At 34.9% G+C, this 21,912-nt stretch overlaps 1 protein-coding gene across 1 annotated transcript; it reads left to right on the top strand.

Annotated features, from left to right (window-relative positions):
• The first annotated feature begins 1,633 nt into the window (after nucleotides 1-1,633).
• Nucleotides 1,634-17,735, top strand: LOC121423712 (serine palmitoyltransferase 1-like). The gene is made up of 14 exons (XM_041619144.1): nucleotides 1,634-1,734; nucleotides 3,595-3,702; nucleotides 4,763-4,857; nucleotides 5,375-5,468; nucleotides 5,935-6,007; nucleotides 6,720-6,852; nucleotides 7,854-7,983; nucleotides 9,890-9,979; nucleotides 10,833-10,940; nucleotides 12,389-12,484; nucleotides 12,961-13,112; nucleotides 14,060-14,177; nucleotides 14,363-14,436; nucleotides 16,320-17,735. The coding sequence occupies exons 1-14, from the start codon at nucleotides 1,663-1,665 to the stop codon at nucleotides 16,429-16,431; spliced, it is 1,455 nt and encodes a 484-aa protein (XP_041475078.1). The 5' UTR covers nucleotides 1,634-1,662; the 3' UTR covers nucleotides 16,432-17,735.
• The last annotated feature ends 4,177 nt before the right edge of the window (nucleotides 17,736-21,912 follow it).

The following is a 21,912-nucleotide window of genomic DNA, read 5'->3' as shown; positions in this document are numbered from 1 at the left end:
TGTGAAAAATAGGCGAAATTTTAAAATGCCATAACTTTCATATTTTGCACCCGATTTTGATGGAATTTTCAGTGTCATGCTCATTAGATTTTTCTTTATTTATTCAAATCAACATTTTTTTGGGATGGACTTGACCTTGAAGAGGGTTCTGCTTTTATATATTATGGAACAGTATACTCTATGACTATGACCAAAATAATTATGAAAATAAAACAAATAATTTTATACAAATATCAACAGTGCCTTAGGAATCTAATTTTGCATTTAATAACGTAAACAAACCACTAATATAAAATCTTTCATTGGTGAAGTGCACATCACATTTCCGAAGTTGAAAAAAACCCACATCAATTATGACCTTGGCAATTGTAGATTAAGTATTGGTGAATCAGTCATTTTTTATCAGTGCCATACAGAATAGAGGTAATGATAAATGAGGATGGTAACGACTGCTAAATATGACCCTATTTTGCACTCATGCAGGTCCACATTTGCTCCGAAAATCATTGCTTACAATATTGATTTGACAAGTGAGCGCAGCGAGCGAGAAAAACAAAATTCAAGTTTTGAGTATTCTGATTTTCAATATTAGTAACTAACTGGAATTAATGATTTTTAATGATACATCCCTCCAGTAGCGGACCGTGACCCGGAGGAGACAAAGCATTGGGGGCACTGCTTTGTCCGTGAACAATGCTGTGCCCCCCCCCCAATGCTTTGTCTCCTCTGGGTCACGGTCCGCCACTGCATCCCTCTAAATGTAAAGCATGGAGGGGGGGGGCTTTAGTTCCCCAAGGGGTTCCCTCCCCCCCCCTGCCTGAGAATTTCAGCGGCTCTTATTTATTAATTAGTTCTCCAAAGATCAAACTCATATTGTTTTTCATATCTATATTCTATGCCGACTACCGAGTGGTGTTATACCAACTTGGGCGCCATATTAACGAAACGGATACTGGACATTTATAGACAAAACTGTAACCAGACTGAATGGTATACTACATGTGGAATAAAGCCCCTGGGCGCCTGATAGGCAAGGTGGGTGGTTAGACCAAATGACAGTTTGTCAATGACTGTCGTCCATTAACATGCCGCGGAGTTGGGGGGGGGGGGGTTAGGCTATGGGTGCAGAAGTAAAGAATAAGCGACAGGGGGTAGTATCTACTCAAGGCATTTGATTAAATCCATCTTCGGGCAACACTAGCGTCAGGCTATAAGAATATACCCGCGGAGGAACTCTAGTGGGGCATTTTTTTTTTATTGCTGTTCTATACCAGTGCACTATGCAGCAAGACAATGTCAGTTATGAAATGAAAAAAAGGAATAAAAATCAAATTAATAATAGGCCTATATGTATATCCGGGGCCTATACTCCCCAATTTCCTATATGAGATCCACTTCCGGATCGGGGTTCGATTAAATTGGCCTTTGGCTGATGGGGGGAGGGGATATCGTCCCACCTAGGTTATGAGGCTAGTACTAGTATCTTAGGGGAGGAGGGCGGGGGGGGGGGGGGGGGGGGGGCAATACAAAATTCTTCGATCGAAATTGCCAAGCTGAGAGCCGAATGCACTGCACACAAGAGGGCGTTCTCACATTACGAAATCAACAAACGAAGGCGAAATTGGGTAATTGTTGCCAGTCTTGACTCTTGTATTCTCAATAATGGCTGATACAATTATGAAATTCGGTGTGGAGCCATGGAATTTTGCCGAGCTTGTCGAAGCCTTCAAACAGGTAACATTTTTTTCCCTTATAGGTCTATAGCCGGTCGGATAGCATAGTTCGATTTGCTACTGACGTATTGATGGGTGAGGTTCGGTTAGTCCCACACATGTGTATTTTTTTTTTGTTTTTTCATTATTTCCTTTAATCAGTTGTCAACGTGACGTTGCAATATCGTATTTCTCTTTTTGGAGTCCATTATCATTATCAACGTAATATCACGTTTCCTTGATATATGTACATACGGCACGTACATACATACAGCATGTCCAAATAACTGAGTGCGAGTGCGACTTAATTAAAAACAAATTGCTAAAAAACTCAGGCTCAGCCTCAGGATTTATTTTATTTTAGTAAAATTAGGCCTAAATAAATCCTGAGGCTGAGCCTGAGTGAGAGAGTGGGACCAAGTCGATCCGATTCTGACTGATTTTTCGTCTCGTAATGAACGTGAAATGATGATATCGTCATTGAAAATTTTGGCAAGAATTCAATATGCACCCCACTTAATTTGAAAATAAAAACATGGAGAAGGTTTAGAATATATCTAGCCCTCCATGCCCTTGGCCTAGACTAGAACATGTTGGGGGAGTAGAAATTTACATACAACATACATGTACCCGGTATGTAGCCTATAGTATATGGCTTTATTCCGTCAAATTTGAGCAGGATCAAGCTGTGCGTATAATTGTCCATAGACAGGTTTATTTAGTCAGTTAAAGGGTCTGTGAGTCTAGACTAGTCGAACTATCAGCAGAACGTTAAAATACCCCTTCCAGTATCAGCACTTTTTAATCTTGCTAGCTTAGCGGGAAGAGTTCTTACTGCAGATAAAACGAGGTGAGTTTGAGTCCCAACTAAGGTAAGCAAGATTTTAAAAATGATAGAAAAATCTGAAATGAATGAACTGGAAGTCTCAACAATCTTTTATTTTTTTGTGGAACTCTTCTAAAATTTTATTGGACCTAGGCCTACAGTGTATTCCTTGAAAAATTAACTCATTCAATGAACAAGGTTATGATATAACCATGTTCTCGGTTATTTCTCCATGTGTGGAAAAATAAGGGTGGCAATGTTTGGCTTATTTTCTCTTTTTCTTTAGGGCTAATGTTTGATTTTTTTACACTGACAGTTTCCATTACACCTATTCATACAACTTGGCTGTTATTAAAATTTGATTCTTTAAATCATTTTTTTCTTAATTAAAAATAGAGATCAAAAAATGAAAATTTTCTTGCCATATTACTTTCCACCAATAGAGGGTGTACACAAAAATTCGAGTTTTTGAGCGCTCTGGTGAATACAAAAATTATTCCCAAGTTATTAATGAAAAATAAATTGCAGCTGTATGGAAATTAGTAATTTTGGTCACAAAAGTGATATTTTAATGATTTTTTAAAGTGTGTGCTTTGTATAACATTGGCATACCATAGTCCTAGTCCTACCTGTAGATTCCCCACAGGCAGGGTGGTAGCAGTGAACAAGTGGAAAAATTGTTACTTGTACATGTACTTTATAAAATGCGAAAAACGTATTCAAAGTCCACTGAATGAAGCAAGGCCAATTTAATTTTCATGAAGGTCTCAAAATTGAATGGATTTTTCTACTTTTGAGTGCAAATTTGTGAATAATTAATACTTGATTTTTAACATATTCAACAGTTTTAGTATCAGAGGGAAATCTTTTCGTGGACATGCTGTATTCAAATAGGACATTAGTCTAAGTTATTGACATGTAAAATTATTGTTGAAAAATACAAAAAGAAGCAAAATAAGTTTTCCTCCAATCCTTTCTTATGATAAATATTGAATTGATATTTAATTTGATGCGAAAACTTTAAAAGGCATAATATCTCTGTTTCTCAATTCACAGGCTCCACTCTATCACTTGGCTTTTGAGGCGATTCTTGTTGTCTTTATCATTCGTCTGATCTTCTCAAAGAGCTACTCAATTGAATCAACTGTCAAACTAACAGAAGCAGTAAGTATTTGCAACACAATAAGAAATAAATTCACCTGGAACCTGTCTAACAAAGAGTTGCAATGGATCCGATCAACCACAACTATGGACGGCCAGCAACGTCAACATCTATGCATATTTGTTAAATATACTTTCGAGATAGGATGTATATTCATACATCGTTCTCTTGGAGATTCAGTGTGATCCTCTTTATTTAATATATAGATTTCCTGTAGAAGAAATTATGGTATGGATGGATTTCCATACAGTTTAGATTGATATGATTGAACTCAACTATGGAAAGCCAGCAATCCCAACATCTTCAGAACAGTGTATGTTTTTAAAAAGTGTATGGTGTAAAGTCATGCATGCGATTGACATGCTCACTCTGTTTTTCACAAGATAAGATTCTCCATTTCCGGTATGAAATCACACTGATGAGATTGTTCCAATCAATATGGTGGATCCATGATATGATGCGCTATCTATCTGTTGCAGCAAACTGGCCAAATGTCTAACTTCGGGGTGGACATCCCAGGCAGACATAGCACACAGTTCTGATGTACTGCAATGTGACTGTGATGCTTCATAAATGATAACCATATAGCAAGAATTAACCCAAAAGGTCCAAGTTTCGCAAAGAAATATGCTGGCAAATTTCTGTCCTACCTCCTGGACCCTAGGGAACAGCATGTGCCAGCCGGTCGAGCCTCTTCAGCCAGCGCTGAATAATCGCATGCATAACTACTATCGTGCACAACACAAATGTCCACTTTTTCCAATGAGGCATTGCTAACTTCGGCCTGTCAACTGCAACAATAGATGGCACTACGTATTGTGAATCCACCGAATTGCATCTCTTTATAAGACAAAATCCAGTTGATTATGAGGCTTGTTCAATTCTTTAAAAAAAGATTATGATTATATTAATCTGGTAACTTAACTAAGGTTAGAGCCATGATTATCCTGGCCCCCACGATATTTATAAAATGGTGGAATGGTTTGAAAACTAGGTGAACAGAAAGATTTCAGATGATATCCCCACTAAAATAATTGCATTGTCTGCTGCTTTCATTCACAGGAAAAAGAACAGCTTATCCAGGAGTGGGAGCCCGAACCCTTGGTCCCACCTGTAGACAAAAACCATCCAGCCCTTCACTATAAAGTAATTACTAAGTAAGTATTTGTGCAAATTGATTTTTAACAATCAATATACTGTACATGTATAACAAACAAACAGACATACCGTAAGTAACGGTCTATTAACCGCACCTTTTTCTCGGCGGGATAGAAGCAAAAGTCAGGGGTGCGGTTTATCCACGGTGATAGGTCTGAGCCAGACTTGGCCTGAAAAAAAAAACAAGTCCATTTCCCCCTGAACGAAGGTTATTCACAGCGAAATCAGTTTTACACCTTTTTCTATAAAAAACAAACAAAAAAATTTGATCGTATTTCAAGGTTGCAAATTCATAGTTTTTGCACAATGCAAATTCTGCATGCATTATTTTGCCAAAGACACCGTCGTTCTGAAGCAAAATTATTTTGGTTGCAAAATGTCCACTCATTCTGCTTCACAGCTTTGCCTCTTCATATTTTACTTGGCACTGGATTGGTCCTAGCTAAAACGCTGATTGTTGTGACTAGATTTACATGTTCCTTTGTTTATCATTTCTTATTCTCTTTTCAAACAAAGACAAGGCAACAACAAGCTTGTTGTGGATGGCAAGGAAGGCATTAATGTTGGGACTTTCAACTTCTTAGGAATGCTTGGAAGAAAAGAAACAGAGGTAAAGTTTGCGAAGAACTTGAACAAACTAGAATCAAATTTAATCAATCTAGGTTCACTAACTATCAAACATCATTGTTATGTGGATGGATGATGATATCAATGGTGACTTTATATATGTTTTGATGAGTTTGGCAATTAAAACTTAAACCATTGACTTTTTTATTAGTTTTGCCTTGAGAATGTAAATCAGCAATACCATAAATATTGAAAAATATCAAGAATGTTTTACGATATAAATAACACATTTCAAAGTTTACCTGACAAGATATGTTTGTTATTATCCAACTGATCGCTAACTTTTCACTGGTCAAATAATTAATAAATTAATCCCATTAATAGGGCTTACAAATTAGGGTAGAGAATGCTTCATAAACCCTCTATAAAGAAAAATAAGCAATATACTATTAACATTGTCTAACAAACATAAGTTCTTTATTCTTTATCATTTTTTTTCTTACATATAGGATGCAGCAATAGAGACAATGAGAAAGTATGGAGTGGGTACTTGCGGGCCTAGAGGCTTTTTCGGGACCATGGGTGAGTCTATAGTGTACCAAAGTGTGTTGTCATGATTGTCATTTTTTTATTTATGCATTTCAACAGTTTCATGACCATATTTTAGTAAAGCATGATGAAAAATCTTAATGCAGCAAATTTAGATTAATTGGTTAATGGTGGCCCGATGCTGATGCTTTTTGAAATAAAGTTAATTTAACATTAATATTTTTTGTATTTTGTTGTATTTCATAATTGTACCTTTAGGGCCTCAAACACAAGCACAGGTTGCTTTTAAGAGGTCCTGGCTCATTTATATGTATCTTTTTGTTTACTTTGTAACTTCTTTATTGTCTTATTTTTCCAAATAAATTGAATTGAATTGAATTGGAACATGTATATGGCCAAATGAATACCTAGAATGCTCTTTTGAAAACAGTGTAATTTAGAATAAGTAGGTATCACATCTTAGACCCCCATGGGTCGTTTCCAACTAAATTTGGGTCGAGATCATGTTTTTTTCCAAGGTCCGCCAAGATAGAGTTTAAAAAATGCTGAATGCGAAACAAGTTGTGGTTTCTTGTACATTTTTATAACAACAACAAACTTGAAACCATTTTCCCATAAAAAAATAAATCAACATGGTAAATACTAGTAGATACATATGAGACAAAATCACATATTTGTTTCCCTGAGGTTGCTTACAAATGGGAAATACACAAATGTTGTTCCTGTACATAATTTTGTATAACAGATGTACATCTAAACTTTGAGGAGAAGATGGCTCAACACATGGGTGTGGAGGAAGCCATCTTGTATTCCTATGGATTCTCAACGATTGCCAGTGCTATCCCAGCCTACGCCAAGAAGGGTGATCTGGTCTTCTGGTAAGTTTTCAACCCATTACAAGGGGAACAGTTCACAAAGAGTTCTGTCTGTGATTTTCACCAATACATGTTACCAGCTACTGAAATCTGCATGTCTGGTTGGCTGAAAGCATATTAGCTGGTGAAAATCACTTTGAAAACTCTTCTTGAAATGCCACCTGTTTACTTTAAGATAAAAATCATGTAAAGTATATCGCATGTTACCTATGACATATATTGTATAACTATTGAAAATAGCAGTAAAGTTGTGGTAAAGATGGAGATAGTCATTGTGAGCTATCAAATTGTTTTCATGATATTTAGAAACGATATCATGAAACAATGGTACACTGCATGGGATAGCTCTTCCCAATGCTCCCACATTCAAAATATTCACAAATAGTGACTGCAACTGCTGATGATAATTTGGACATGCATGTTTTTCTGTGTGCAGTGTATGTCAGGGTTCCCAGCCAATCAGGTAAAATTATTTTACCTTTTTCCAGTCAGGGAAAAATCAGGGAATTTTGATCAGCCCAATAGTTGAAAGCGCAGTGGTCAGTCAGACTCTGATATATTTTGTTGCATATCAAAACAACGTCCATTGAATGAGTGGTTATGGTGGTACTAATTAGTCTTACATTATTGTTTTTTATACCGAAAATACATGTAATTTACTGCAGCAACTTAAAAAACATACAAAACTTGGAATGGGTTTTAATAATTATCAGGAGATTTTTAGACTTCATCAGGGGAAAATCAGGGAATTTTCTTTTCTTGAAAAGCTGGGAACCCTGGTATGTAACCTGCAGAAGAATGAAGTCAGGTTGATTCAGTTTATCATAACATGGTTTTCCATTGTATTCCAGCAAGTACCAGCCTTTCAGAATCACAATGAGACAGTTCCTGTATTTCATTAATTCAGATCTAGAACTATAAAATTGTGTATCATGAACCTGGTTCGGGACCGATGGAATTTTATCAAACAAACTATTTTCTTTTCCGTTTTGATCCCTTGTCAGTGATGAAGGGGTTTGCTTTGCCATTCAGATGGGTCTGTTAGCCTCTCGAAGCAAGCTCAAATTCTTCAAGCATAACGACATGGAAGACCTAGAGAGACTCTTGAAAGAGCAAGCTGTAGAAGATAAAAAGGTAACCTCGATGTAACTACAGTAAAGGCCACCGCACACCTTACGACTGCTTGTGATCCGATTTTGAAACAAATCGCATTTTGCCAATTTTCGGAGAATATAAATGGAACATATCATTTTATTACAGGTTGAAAGTAATTGAAAGAATACTAATATAACCATTTTGAAATATTGCAAGCCTTAATTTTGGAGTAAATGCCAATTTAGTTTCAAATCGTAGCCAATCTTACGACCACTATGACGTCATTAAGACTAGATATTAAATTTGCTTTTATTCTCAGAAGGATGATAGCATAGTCACAGATTTGAACATATGTATTCGTACAATGATTTAGAACATTATACAGTAAGGTATTCCATGTCTCAATATTAGCATCAAATTATACTATGTGTTATTCCAAAATCGGGTCGCAGACCAATCGTAAGGTGTGCGGTGGCCTTAAGCCTTTCACATTGGCTGATTTCAAGTTTTAATCCTTTGGTGTTGGTGTTTGGTTTATTTCACATCAGCAAAGCAACAGAATTTAGTCAAATGAAGCTGTTTGTGGGACACATCACACTAGCTAGGTATTGAGCTATCATTAAAGGACAAGTCCACCCCAACAAAAAGTTGATTTTAATAAGTAAAGAAAAATCCAGCAAGCAAAACACTGAAAATTTCATCAAAATTGGATGTAAAATAAAAAAGTTATGACATTTAAAAATTTGGCTTATTTTTACAAAACAGTTATATGCACATCCTGATGGGTACATGTATGCATATGAGGAGACTGATGACATCATCCACTCACTATTTCTTTTGTATTTTATTATATGAAATAGGAAATATTCTATTTTTCTCCTCATTGTCAAGTGAAACAACGATTAATTCCTGCCTGAACATGTGGAATTTGCATCGTTTAATACTATATGGTTCAGTCAAGTTGGTCCTTATTTTCAAATCTATAAAAAATAAAATATTGTACAATTCAGACAATAAAAAACAAAAGAAATAGTGAGTGAGGGACATCATCAACTGTCTCATTTGAGTTGTACATATCACTGATTTGTGAAAAGTAAGCAAAACTTTAAAATGTCATAACTTTCTTATTTTACATCAGATTTTGATAAAAATTTTCCGCGTTATGCTAGTTTGGTTTTTCTCTATTTATTCAAAGATCAACACTTTCTTGTTATTTGGATCATTTTTGTCAACTAACGTTAGGTGTTGGGGCAAGCGAAGGCAATCTGAGTTGTGCTTTTGACGGCATCATCAAACTTGAAATCCCCAATGATATATAGCTGCAAGGGTGATAAAACTCCTAACTCAAGTGGATAAATGCTCTGCATGGTGATTCATATGAAGCGAAAATGAATTATGTTGGCTATTTAAATGTACCCAGAAGCTTGGAGACCTATTTTTTCATATTAAAGATAAATGAAAGTAGTTGCAGTAAACACTGATTTCACGAGAAAGTCTGTAAAACCAGACTTAATTGTCATTATATCGAGGATCTAGATCCGGTACAGTTACATAAACTGAACTTTGTGAAATCTTGAAATCTGCGCTGAAAAATGTTCACACTGAAGATCACCAACACAGATAAACGCATGTGGGACAGTATATTATTATTGCTTTGAATGTCGGCCCGACGCTTGAACCGAATCCCATGCTTATTTGCTAATTTCTCAGCAATTACACAATTTCTTCCAGAATTCTTTGGCACATATCTTTTAGTGTTGTACGAACTCATTTTGAAATCATTACCACAACTGGCATTTATCTTCAACTACTTGTGAATATGGGGGCTACATTTATACTGGATAAATTCAAGTGCATAACGAGCATAACAAATGCATGAAATAATTCCATACTCAAGTGCGAATGATACACTTTTTTTCTGTTTGTGTTTTTTTTTCTTCTTCAGAATCCTAAGAAGGCCAAAGTGATGAGGAAATTCATTATAGTAGAAGGACTATACGTGAATCATGGGACCATTGTCGATGTGGAGAAATTGGTAGGTTAAAAAAAACAAAGATTACTCCTTGTCATTGTGTGAATTGTAGAAGAAACCGCCCCAAATTGTCTCATAACATTTCCAGTGCTGCGAAGTAGTGCAGATTTTCCATATTTAGTACTGAAAAAATAGAAGAATACAGATGGTTTCATGCAAAATACTGATTTCTACAGCTTCAGTTTTATGTGTTGTCCTGTGGTATTTCTTTGAAAATACTGATTTCCTCACCAGAATACTGATTTTCAGTTTTGAAAATACTGAAATGTGCTTGTTAAGGTTGGCAGCTCTGCATTTTGAACCAGGCCAATAATACATTAGGTATTCATGTGGTCAGATCTAGAGCCCCAGTGAACCAATTCCTGCTATATTTTGGGTGTTTTCAGGATGCTTCTTTTAGGTATGGTATAATAAATGCTAAAATGTAAATCTGTTTATGTATGACATCTTAACGTTACTTTATTCTTCTCAGAATGATTTCAACCACTCTTTACTCCCCCCTTCATGTAGCTCTGGCCGAGTGCTTCAAGGACATGCAACATATTCATTAACACTGTAGGGGAGACCGGGGTTAGTTGGAACGTGGGGTAAGTTGAAACATTGTAAGTTTCTTTAACGCCTATAAAATAGATTCATGCAATACTGCCCTCAATTTATTGCAATAATAATTCAACACTGTAGTATTATTAATAGTAATAAATTGAGAGCAGTATTGCATACATTTATTTTACAGGCTTTAAAGAAAATTACAATGTTTCAACTTACCCCATGTTCCTACTAACACCGGTCTCCCCTACTGCATTTTAACATCATTTGAATATCTGCATTTTTCCTTTTTGTCTTGATATATCTTTAGATTGAATTGAAGTACAAGTACAAGGTGCGTATCTTCATGGATGAATCCATGTCATTCTTCGTGCTTGGAAAGACGGGGAGGGGTGTCACGGAGCATGCTGGTGTTGATGTGAGTACTATGGAATGCTATTTGTAATTTCGTGTGAAATAGATTAGCCTTATCAAAGTTAGAAATAGAAAAAAAATTGCTTCTGATGGAATGAAAGTAATCAACAATATCTAAAATTTGAGACAAATTTGAAATGATAACCTATCAAGTTAAAATTAGATGGGTTTCACCATACACTATGGCCCGTTCTGAAGTCAGGTTTAACTTAGACCATGGTCTAACTCTGTGCTAAAATTATGGGAAGGCCAAAGTGTCAAAATTTTCATTACGTTGTGATTTTTTAATGTTCACTGTATTCTTTCGTGATTCATTGATGGTGAAGACAATCATCTATTTCTACTTCCTACACAAGTATGAATGATTTGAGAGCCAAATGAGCTTTGAAAATGATATCTCTACTGTTAGTGATTAATGTAACAATTGGCTATCCATACTTAAACCACAACTTTAAACCCGAGTCTAAGTTAAACCGACTTCAGAATATGGGCCAATGATTGAAAGAACCTACTGGACACTGAAAGTGTGTGACTTTGCATAATCCACCTTAAACAGATAGAAATCATACCTACTGGAAGAATCTTATGGGTCAGTGGTTTGAATTCTATCATGAGTGTATTTAGGAATATCTGTTTGGTTTGTAAGGCCCATGTAGTTCAGAGCAAAAAGTTTGCAAACATGCTGACAACAGTAGTTGTAATGGTGACTCAGCTGTTGAATCCTAGACAGAGTTACTGATTGTCTTTAATGGTGATTTGTAATTTTTGCATTCGATCCAAAACACAACTCATCACCTATACTTTAATAGTGATTTGCCGGTTTTGATCCCTTCCGAACTACAACAATAGCAAGGAGGACGAAAACAGAGATGAATATTTTGCATACTTTGTTATATCAAGTAGCCAGCATGGATGTTAATGTAGGGAACATGATGAGGATTAGGATTAAAGGTAAATGCCAGTTTTGGTAACGATCTCAAAATTAATTTTTACAGAATCCAATATAATGACCACCCAAGTGTCTGTTTATATGAATAAAAAACATGTGCCGAATGATTCTGGAAGAAATTGTGTAATTGCTGAGAAATAAGCAAAATAAGCACGGATTCGGGCACTTCTGTCGGGTCTTTATTCCAGCAATATGATATTCTCTGTCCCATGTGTGCCTATCTGTGTTGGCGATCTTCTGTGTGATTATTATTCAGCTTACATCTAATGATTTCACGAAGTTCAGTTTATGTAACTGTACCAGATCTAGATCGACGATGATGTAGTAATACCTGACCTTGGTTTTACAGACTTTCTCACGAAATCAGTGTTTTACTGCAACTACTGTAATTTAGCTTGAAATGAGAATAAAATGAATTGATTATATATGTGCGATATTGATTTGTTTATCTGACTCCTCTGTATGCCTTACAAATGTTTCTCTTTATGTCTTTGTCATTACAGATAACTGACATTGATCTTATATCTGTTTCAATGGAAGCAGCTTTAGGCACCATGGGAGGATTCTGCCTTGGTACTAGATACGTAGTAGATCATCAAGTAAGTGGTCACTACAATTAACTATGAATATGAGAAATTTGCTGATCTATTTGTGGTCAGCATTAGTCAATTAATTGCTAAGACCAATACCTCGGTCACTTTTGCTCTCCGACGGCTGTACGACGAGTCAAAGAAAACAGCTGTTTTATTCAAACCACCTTACGTATATGTAGCTGGTACAAAAAATTGTAAACGGCTGTTTTCGACTCGCCGTACGCCCGCCGTAGAGCAAATGTGACCGACTTATAGGTGAAGCGAAATTTTCAGAAGATTATGCAAACCATGTGAACTGTAGCTCTTCTCAGTTAAATTTCTCCCAAGTTGAAAAGATTTCTGTGTTCCCATAATATTCAACTTAGGCAAAGTCAATTGTATTGCCACACACGTATATGATTTATTCATGTATTATTGAGCCTGTGTAACAGACTCCAGAATTAACAAAACCAAGGACAATTTTTATCGTATTTCTCTTCCAGCGTCTGTCCGGTCTTGGATACTGTTTTTCAGCCTCCCTTCCTCCCATGCTTGCCACAGCAGCCAGCACGGCAGTAGATATCACACAGAAAGAAACGGATATATTCAACAAGCTTAGAGCAAACAGCGAATTTGTTCATGTACAACTTTCAGGGTGAGTTTTGTTGGCCATTGTGATTTCCAAGTTTGGTGTTAGTGTTTTTTTTTGGGGGGGGGGGGGAGAATCACAAGTCGATGGTTTCCCAAAGCTCTAACATATTTTATTTCATTTCCAGGTACAGAATTACACTCATTACAATAATAAATTTCAGTGCATTGAAAATGGTCATCATGAAATATTCAAAATTCAATATCAGAATGAAAGAAAGAAAAAAAAAGGAAATAACCTCAGCTAATGCCTGGGGATTTGATATCAAAATTATGAACAAATAACTGATGACAAAGACATTTGAGGACATAATTCGCAAATACAGGCCTATGGGTTTATAAAGGGAAAAAATGAAAGAAAAAAAGAAAGAAAGAGAGAAAAAACGAAAAAGAAAGAAAAAACGAAAGAAAGAGAAAAGTAAAGCCGGATAAAAGTGGAAAAGGACAAAATGGTGAAAGCAAAGTAAGAAGAGAGAGAGAGGGTGAGAATTTGAATGAAAACAGAAAGAGAGATGAATTGGGAGCAGAGGCAGGTAAAATAAAAGGCAGATCACTGATATGCATAATTTTGACAATGTTTGATGGGTTAAGAAAAAAGAAATTACAGTGTTTAAAATGCCTTTTCGATTGGTGGAGTTACAATGAGGACCAAGTTGATTGAACCATATAGTATTAAACAATGCTAATTCTACATGTTCAGGGAGGAATTAATCACTTGACAATGAGGAGAAAATTAGAATATTTCATATAATAAAATACAAAAGAAATAGTGAGTGGATGACGCCATAGTCTCCTCATTTGCATACCAGCCAGGATGTGCATATAACTGTTTTATGAAATAAAGCAAAACTTTGAATCATCATAACTTTCTTATTTTACATCAGATTTTGATGAAATTTTTAAGTGTTATGCTTGTTTGATTTTTCTCTTTTCATTCAAATCAACTTCTATTAGAATGCCTGGCTATCGGTTGGATGGTGACTCCATCTCACCTATCAAACATCTGAGGTTGGAAGAGACCAGTGGAAATTGGCAGAAAGATCAAGCTTTCCTAGAAAAGATTGTAGTCAAGGTGAGACTATAGAAACATTGTATGAACTGCTGGCCCAAATCTCACAATTTTAAACAGTAATGTAATACACATGAATGAATATGAAATAAAGGAAGCTTCCTTTGTATGAAAATTTTTCTCTTTTCTTGATCAAACATTATTATATGATTTGTGGTAATTGTCGTTTTAATTTTACACCCTTGCAGGCACTAGATGAAGGTGTGGTTCTTACTGTGGCAAGATATCTAGAGGAAGAAGAAGCTTTCTTACCACCACCGAGGTAAGTCTAGTCCCATTTTTTTTTTTTTGTGGGGGGGCAACGTATTGCGTAATAAAATACAAATAATTAGTGAGTGTTTAACATCATCAGGTATCTCTGTTTGCACATCATTTTGGCTGTGCATTTAACCATTTTGTGAAATTAAGCACAACTTAAAACTGAACACTCTGAAGGGCGAATTTGACGGATTATCATTATCATTTAAGCGTCATAACTACCTCACTTAACACTTGATTATTAAATTTTCAGTGATATGCATTTTTTTGTATCAATTCAAATGAACTTTTAGGGGTTCAGTTGACCTTTGAAACACGCAAAACCTAATTGGAATGTTCAAGGACACCTCTTGAATTTGAAAAGTCATTTCATGTGCTGAAATAAAACTTTCCAGAATAACTGTCATTTCCACTTTGAAGAAAATATTTTGTTAAAACTTAAATGTTATCATGCTTTCATACAGGACTCATTCCTCTATCATTTGTTGACACAACCTTATCGCAAAGTCCACAAGCTTTAGAAATGTATAAATACATGAAGTTTCATTCATATGGTGTAATGAGTATTAATGTACAGGCAGCAATGTGCTGTATACTGCACAATCATTATCAACATTCGCACAGGAGTATATTTTTGTGGATATATAACCATATCACAAAATTATGGTTACAAATTGTAATTCTTAATTCCGAAGGTTCGTAATTTCGAACCACGTGAATTGCCTATACCTCGATGTTTATTAATCCGAAAAAGTAAAAGGGTTTGTTAATCTGAACATTTGTGGCGTTATTCCGAAGGTTCGTCGTTCTGAAGGTTCGATAATCCGAAAACTAAATAAGGTTCAATTTTCCGAAGGTTCGTTAATCTGAAAACGAAAAAAGGTTTGTTGTTCAGAAGGTTCCTTAGTCAGAAAACGAAATAAGGTTCATTAATCATTTCTTCGGAATTACGAACTTCATTTCGTTTTCGGATTAACGAACTTCGGAATTATGAACCTCAATTCGTTTTCGGACTAACGAACTTTCGGAAATACGAACCTCGGAATAACGAACCTTCGGAATATCCGAACCTTCGGAATAACGAAGCTTCGGAATTATGAATATATGCAAAAATTACAATGCTCAAGATTTATAGGGATATACAATGGATATTGTGCAGTGATGTTCATAGCATTTAATTTGTGTCTGGTACAGAAAAGAAGGTGAGTTTCAGGCTAGTCTGATTCTCACGTTTGTCTATACCACCCTGTACGACACGCAACGTTTTCACTTCTAATTCACCTATGGACAACATGAATCTTGTTGGTTGTCATTTTTTCACATCACTACCCAGTAGTGCTCTATTATTGCTACAAAACTAATTGAATTTCTCGTTTGTTTGGACAGCTGGTTGAAAAACGTTTTGAAAATGACTGATTTTTCTAGCAATGCATGGAATCACCCCAATGATTTCACTTCTAATTCACCAGTGGACAACATGAATTTTGTTGTTTGTCATTTTTTCACATCACTACCCAGTAGTACTCTATTATTGCCACAAAAAAAAATGAATTTCTCGTTTGTTTGGACAGCTGGTTGAAAAACGTTTTGAAAATGACTGATTTTTCTAGCGATGCATGGAATCACCCCAATGATGGTTGCTTGTTAAAGATCACAATTTGGGTGTAGTGTTATGCCTGGTGGTGACAAGCAAGCAATCTTCTACATTGTTTAAGCAGCTTTAGGTAAAAATTTTAATATCAATTGATTTTTAATAGAACAATATTGCCCTCGTCTAAAGACTTGAGCCAGTGCGATTTTGTTGCAGGCAATATGTGTGATGTTCCCCTCAAGGCAAGTCGATATCATACTATTATTATTTTGTGTATGATACATTTGTTCTTCTAGTATACGTCTTGCGGTCAATGTGACGCTGACTGATGACCAGCTAACCAAGATTACATCGGTCATCAGACTCTTGGCGGCGGCTGCTCTAAGAGAGAAATCAGGGGAGGAATAGATACGATTGAAAGAAATAGAGAATTGGAAAGAGAGCAAGAGATAGGAAGATTGGTTCATAGAGATAGAGAAGTAGACTGATAGATGGAGAGAGTTAGCGAGTGAGGGAGGTAGAAAAATTTGGGAGAGAGGGAGAGATAGGGAAAGAGAGAGAGAGGAAGGGAAAACGGAGTATGCAGAGGTAAAGTATAGAAATAAGAGAAAGACAAAATTAACCCAAAAGACAACACCATTCACTGAATACATGTGCAAGGTTTCACTCCTCACCAGCATATTATTGTACACAGAATCATTGGTAGTAAACACTCAGACATCATGCAAATTTAAAATGTATTTTTATATCAAATTTGTTGTTATTAAGATGTTGTCCCCCACCCTTTTGGTTATAAATATCTTTTGAAAAATCAACAGTTGGATTAGTAGACGAAACATATTACTCCTACCTGAAATATCATGCACAACTGCATGTACATGTGCTAGTACCCGCAGGTGCTCCTTTGTTAATGTTAATTATTTATTTGTTTTAAGTGTTTTGTTCTAAGCTTTTAATTGTTTGAAAAGAGGTTGGCAAATACTATGAAAACCACTTCTTTCATACAAGGGCATTTCCAGATAACTACTGATAATTATTGATGTAATAATAATTAATTTGATATACATGTATTTCCACCTGTATATCAAATTAATCTGCTTACTAACCCTGCATAAGCTTGGAAGCGAGAAAAATACCATCCGATTAAATATTTTTATATTTCCACTTATTCCTGGCCAAAGTTCATTCCTCAAAACGCTCTGTGCTTGCAACATACAGTATGATGGGCAAGTCATGGTATTTCGGTGGCATTCGTGTAGTTTTCAGTTACGTATTTTCTTCTTTTACAAGAAATATCACTTGTTTCAGTTTGCCATTTGAACTGTTTTCCACGGGTTTCATACAGGGATGACCAGGACCTTGGGTCACAAAAAACTGATAAATCCAATGAATTTCATCTGTAATAATACATAGATAGATAAATGGTATTTATTGTGATAAAAATTCAATTAGCAGCCAAAGTCTGAAATACATGAATTTGTACAGAGTAAAATTTCAGTAAACAAACAAGCAAAACAGTAGAAAAAAATAACAAAGTACAATATATTATATTGGAAAGGGGATACAAACATGTAATCTCATCAATAATAAATTTTGTTTAATTTCCAAGGTCTCCCATGCAATAAAGCTGCATATTTAACTTACACAAAGCCACCTTCCTACTTCATGTCTACCATTCTTTCTGGTCATTCTATCTTTCCCTCCTGAAATAGTACCCATTATATAAGTATGTATTTATATGTGAAGTAAGCAGGTATTTGGTTAACACTTTCCATGCTCAATAATGGAAGTAATATATTCATTAACTTGTATTGAATAGTATTTGATAAATTGATCTGGGCCTTGTTGCATAAAAGTTTTTGTTTTCTTTTCATGTTGATGCGTAAAAGTAACTCTTCCTTCACATAAAAGTCGCTTTGCCTTTAAATGGTAATTACCATTGCAATGGTGCTAATTCACCAATCACAATCAACCATTCCAGGCAAATTACCATAATTGCAAAGTTAACAATAGTTTTTTGTCTTTATGAATTGGGTGGGTCCCATATCAGTTTTGTAGGTTGTATAATAGAAATGTACTTTAACTTCCAGTCATTTCAAAGTCTTATTGCAGTAGGGCACTTTTTTCTATGATTAAAACTTGTAATCTGGATGACCATGTATTCTATTAAAGATTTTCAACTCATTCAGATTCTACAATTATGATGTCTATGCATCCTATAGATATATTGAAGTTGAAGGTATTTTTATTACATTGATGAAATTAAATTTGATGATTACAATTGCACAAAGGGTTGTATATACTGTATTTATATATTTAAGGTTTGTATGGTTTACTTTGCATATGACATGGTTGAAAGTTAAAAGCTGGTGTAGAAAAATACATCATTTGTTTTAACTTAATGATGCTCTTTGATATGGACTCCTAAACTGAATAATGGTGTTTTCTGATTTGGGATTGCTTTCCATTCTTGCAATGTAGAATTAATTGACCAGCACAAGTTGAAAAGCTGTGTTGTGATCATATTTTTACTGGCTGTTGTCCTCCTTTCTTTTATTAATGCTCATTTTGTATTTGTATATCTGAGATGCTAATATGATTTTAACAAGGGTACATATAGTAGAGACGTTCTCTCTGTCATTGTATTTTACAAATTTTGTTGGCTTTGATATAAGGGGAGCCCCTTCTCTGTGCAATCCTTTGATGTGAAGCACGAACATTAAATTGAACTTGTTAAGTGTTCATGATGATATACATACTAAAGGCTTGGCATCTGATCAAAGACTATTATCATGCTTTGGCAAAATTTAGGCAAGCAATCCACAATAATTTCTGTCTCATTTTGTGAGCAAAATTCCACAACTTAGTTGACCCCAACACTCAAGAAAAAGAATCTGTCAAGACTTTACTAACTTGTCTAACCAGTTATTTGAGATCTTTTATATTTTTTTACCCATATGTTCAAGATCTTATTCGATATTTGCTTAACCTTTAATTCAGTTTTGGCAGTCACCACTTTAACTATCATTTTTTCCAACATATGTAATGATATTTCTCATTTTCATTATCCTGCTTAAATTTGAAATAGTGTGGGGAATGGCATTGATAGATGTATTTGAAAAGAGAGGGTAGCGGTACATGTAATTAAAAATATAGCTTTAGCATCTATGATATTTAAAATAGAGGTTTCTAGGTGTACCGCCTAGGAATAGCTTTAACCAATGTGTTCAGATCACATCTGTGATTTATTTCTTATTACATGCATTGATTTAATGAATGAGTGGACAGAACTATGATATGGTAGTGAGATGCAAAGTTTTTTTTTATTTCGTTGACAGTTCTAATCATTTCTAGCCATTTGTACTCTCAGACGAGTTTTGACTGCTCAGAGAAAAGGGAAACCTGTTTTCAGAGACAGATATGTCAATCATTAAATACACTTTGATTGTAAATTTGACATTGATAGTAAAAGTGAAAGAATGCATGATGGATAATAGACAATGAATACTAATGAATGTCAGAACAGATTTGTGCTTAGATTGGTGGGAAAAAATAAAAGAATGCAAAAGAAATGCTATTGAGTCATCCTTTTTTTAGGAAATGTATCGACCAATTCAGTCAGTTTTTCTGTGCAAGTTTTCTTACTCATCCATGTGCAAACATTTCTTATGCTTGAAAATTAAGAAAAACTAAGTTTAAATAATGCAAATCAAATAATGTAAATCATTTGCCATTTGTCCTTTTTTTCCAGGGGTACAACATATCATGTAGTTCTGATGGTTAATTGCAATTATGCTACCATTGAGTTCTGTCTGCATGATACCTTTGTGAATCATATTGTCAACAGACTGCTGTATCGATGCTTTCACACTGGGGACTTCATGTTATAAATTAGGTAGAACTTGACATTTGAAATAGAGGAAATAATGAGATGAAATGTAAAGACTTGATTTTATGTATGGTGGTGAGGTAAGATATTTGCGCATACATTCGTAATTCCGAAGCTTCGTTATTCCAAAGGTTCGTTATTCCGAAGGTTCGTTATTCCGAAGGTTCGTAATTCTGAAGGCTCGTTAGTCAGAAAACAAAATGAGGTTCGTAATTCCAAAGGTTCGTTAGTCCGAAAACGAAGTGAAGTTTGTAATTCCGAAGGGTCGTTAAGCCGAAAAAAATGAGGTTCGTAATTCTGAAGGTTCGTTAGTCCGAAAACTTAATGGTTAACTAACCTTATTTATTTTTCGGACTAACGAACCTTCGGAACAACAAACCTTATTTCGTTTTCGGATTAATGAACCTTCGGAACATCGAACCTTATTTCGTTTTCGGATTATCGAACCTTTGGAATAACAAACCTTCGGAATAACGCCACAAATGTTCAGATTAACGAACCCTTTTACGTTTTCGGATTAACGAACATCGAGGTATAGGCAATTAACGTGCTTCAGAATTACGAACCTTCGGAATTACGAAGTGTAACCAGATATTTGGTATCTTAATTTAACATATTTATATGCATATGATAAATCATAAATTCACTGGACTGTGATATAATGTGATAATGATAATGTGATTTAATAATGATATGATTTAAGTGTAATGGTTATGAGGAATGATTTGTTTTTTAATAAAAAAAAAACCATAACTGAAAATACAATATTTCATTCATATTTCATGAACATCTGGTCATTCTGTGTGTAAAGTGTATAAAATGAGTTAGCCCAGCCCATGTTAATAATGCAAACGCAAATAACAATTTACTTTCCTTTTATTGTTATACAACTTCCATGAAACTTTAGTTTTATATGTTCCATATTATGGTCCCAGTAATGACAGCTGTTCGTTGAAATGGGTAACAAATTAAGAGTGAAAATGAATTTAATTGAAAACTCTAGACTAATCAGAATCATACAATCCTAAAAGCATCGATGATAGTAGATGAATAAACAAGGAATAGAACACGTGGATATCCAAAATCCTGAATCTTTAAATGTATGATGATATGAAATGGGAAATATTATAATGTAATTTAGATCTATATTGGTAATCAGTCCAGTGGCACGTCAAACCCAAAATTTTGAGGTGGTCAACCACGGCTTAAATGGCAAATTTCTAAAAAGCTGAAAGCATAGCGAGTCAAATTTTTCCTTCTAATACAAACATTTTGTGATAGCTTTTTACGTGATATTCATGAAATATAATTTCACCCTTTTTCCTTTCATTCCTTTCTTCTTTGTGGTCATGAAATTTATTATTATTTTTATTATCATTATTGTTTTTTTTTTTTGGGGGGGGGTGTCCATGGCCTCCAAAGCACTCATCTGTACACCAGCCGTTGTCTTTTTTCAGACAACTCATTTCATTAATTTATTTCATGCCTTCGTTCATGAATTCCACCCCCCTCAAATTGTACACCTTTAAAAAATAAGTCATGACAGAAATCCATTTTCTTTGTATTAAAGCTGCAGATGGTTTTTGTGTATCATTGTCTGTAGGATCAGATTTTTCACGTTTCATTTTCAAACTGAGTACATGCCAAATAATCATACACAAAAAGTCAATGATTATTATGCTGCATAGCATGAATTCAATTTACTTTATTTGACACTTCAGAATAACAAATAGGATATTTACATGATTTTATTTAGAAACAATGCACTGTCAAATACGTCATGAATACAATTTTTCTTGATATGAATAATCAAGCACATGTAGTCTCCCGAAAAACTCATTGCATTTATAAAAATATGGCATATGTGCATTCGTGGCTAAAAGTTATTTTATTTTCATGGTTAACAGGAAACAGAGTTATCATACATGAATATATGATTGCAATATTAAGCAATTACAAAAAAAAGTCAGATATGATATCTAGGCAATTTGTTGTCAAAA

The sequence above is a fragment of the Lytechinus variegatus genome, chromosome 11 (genome assembly GCF_018143015.1).
Source record: "Lytechinus variegatus isolate NC3 chromosome 11, Lvar_3.0, whole genome shotgun sequence".
In the NCBI taxonomy this organism is placed as follows: Eukaryota; Metazoa; Echinodermata; class Echinoidea; order Temnopleuroida; family Toxopneustidae; genus Lytechinus; species Lytechinus variegatus.
This window is presented reverse-complemented; position numbering and strand designations above follow the sequence as displayed.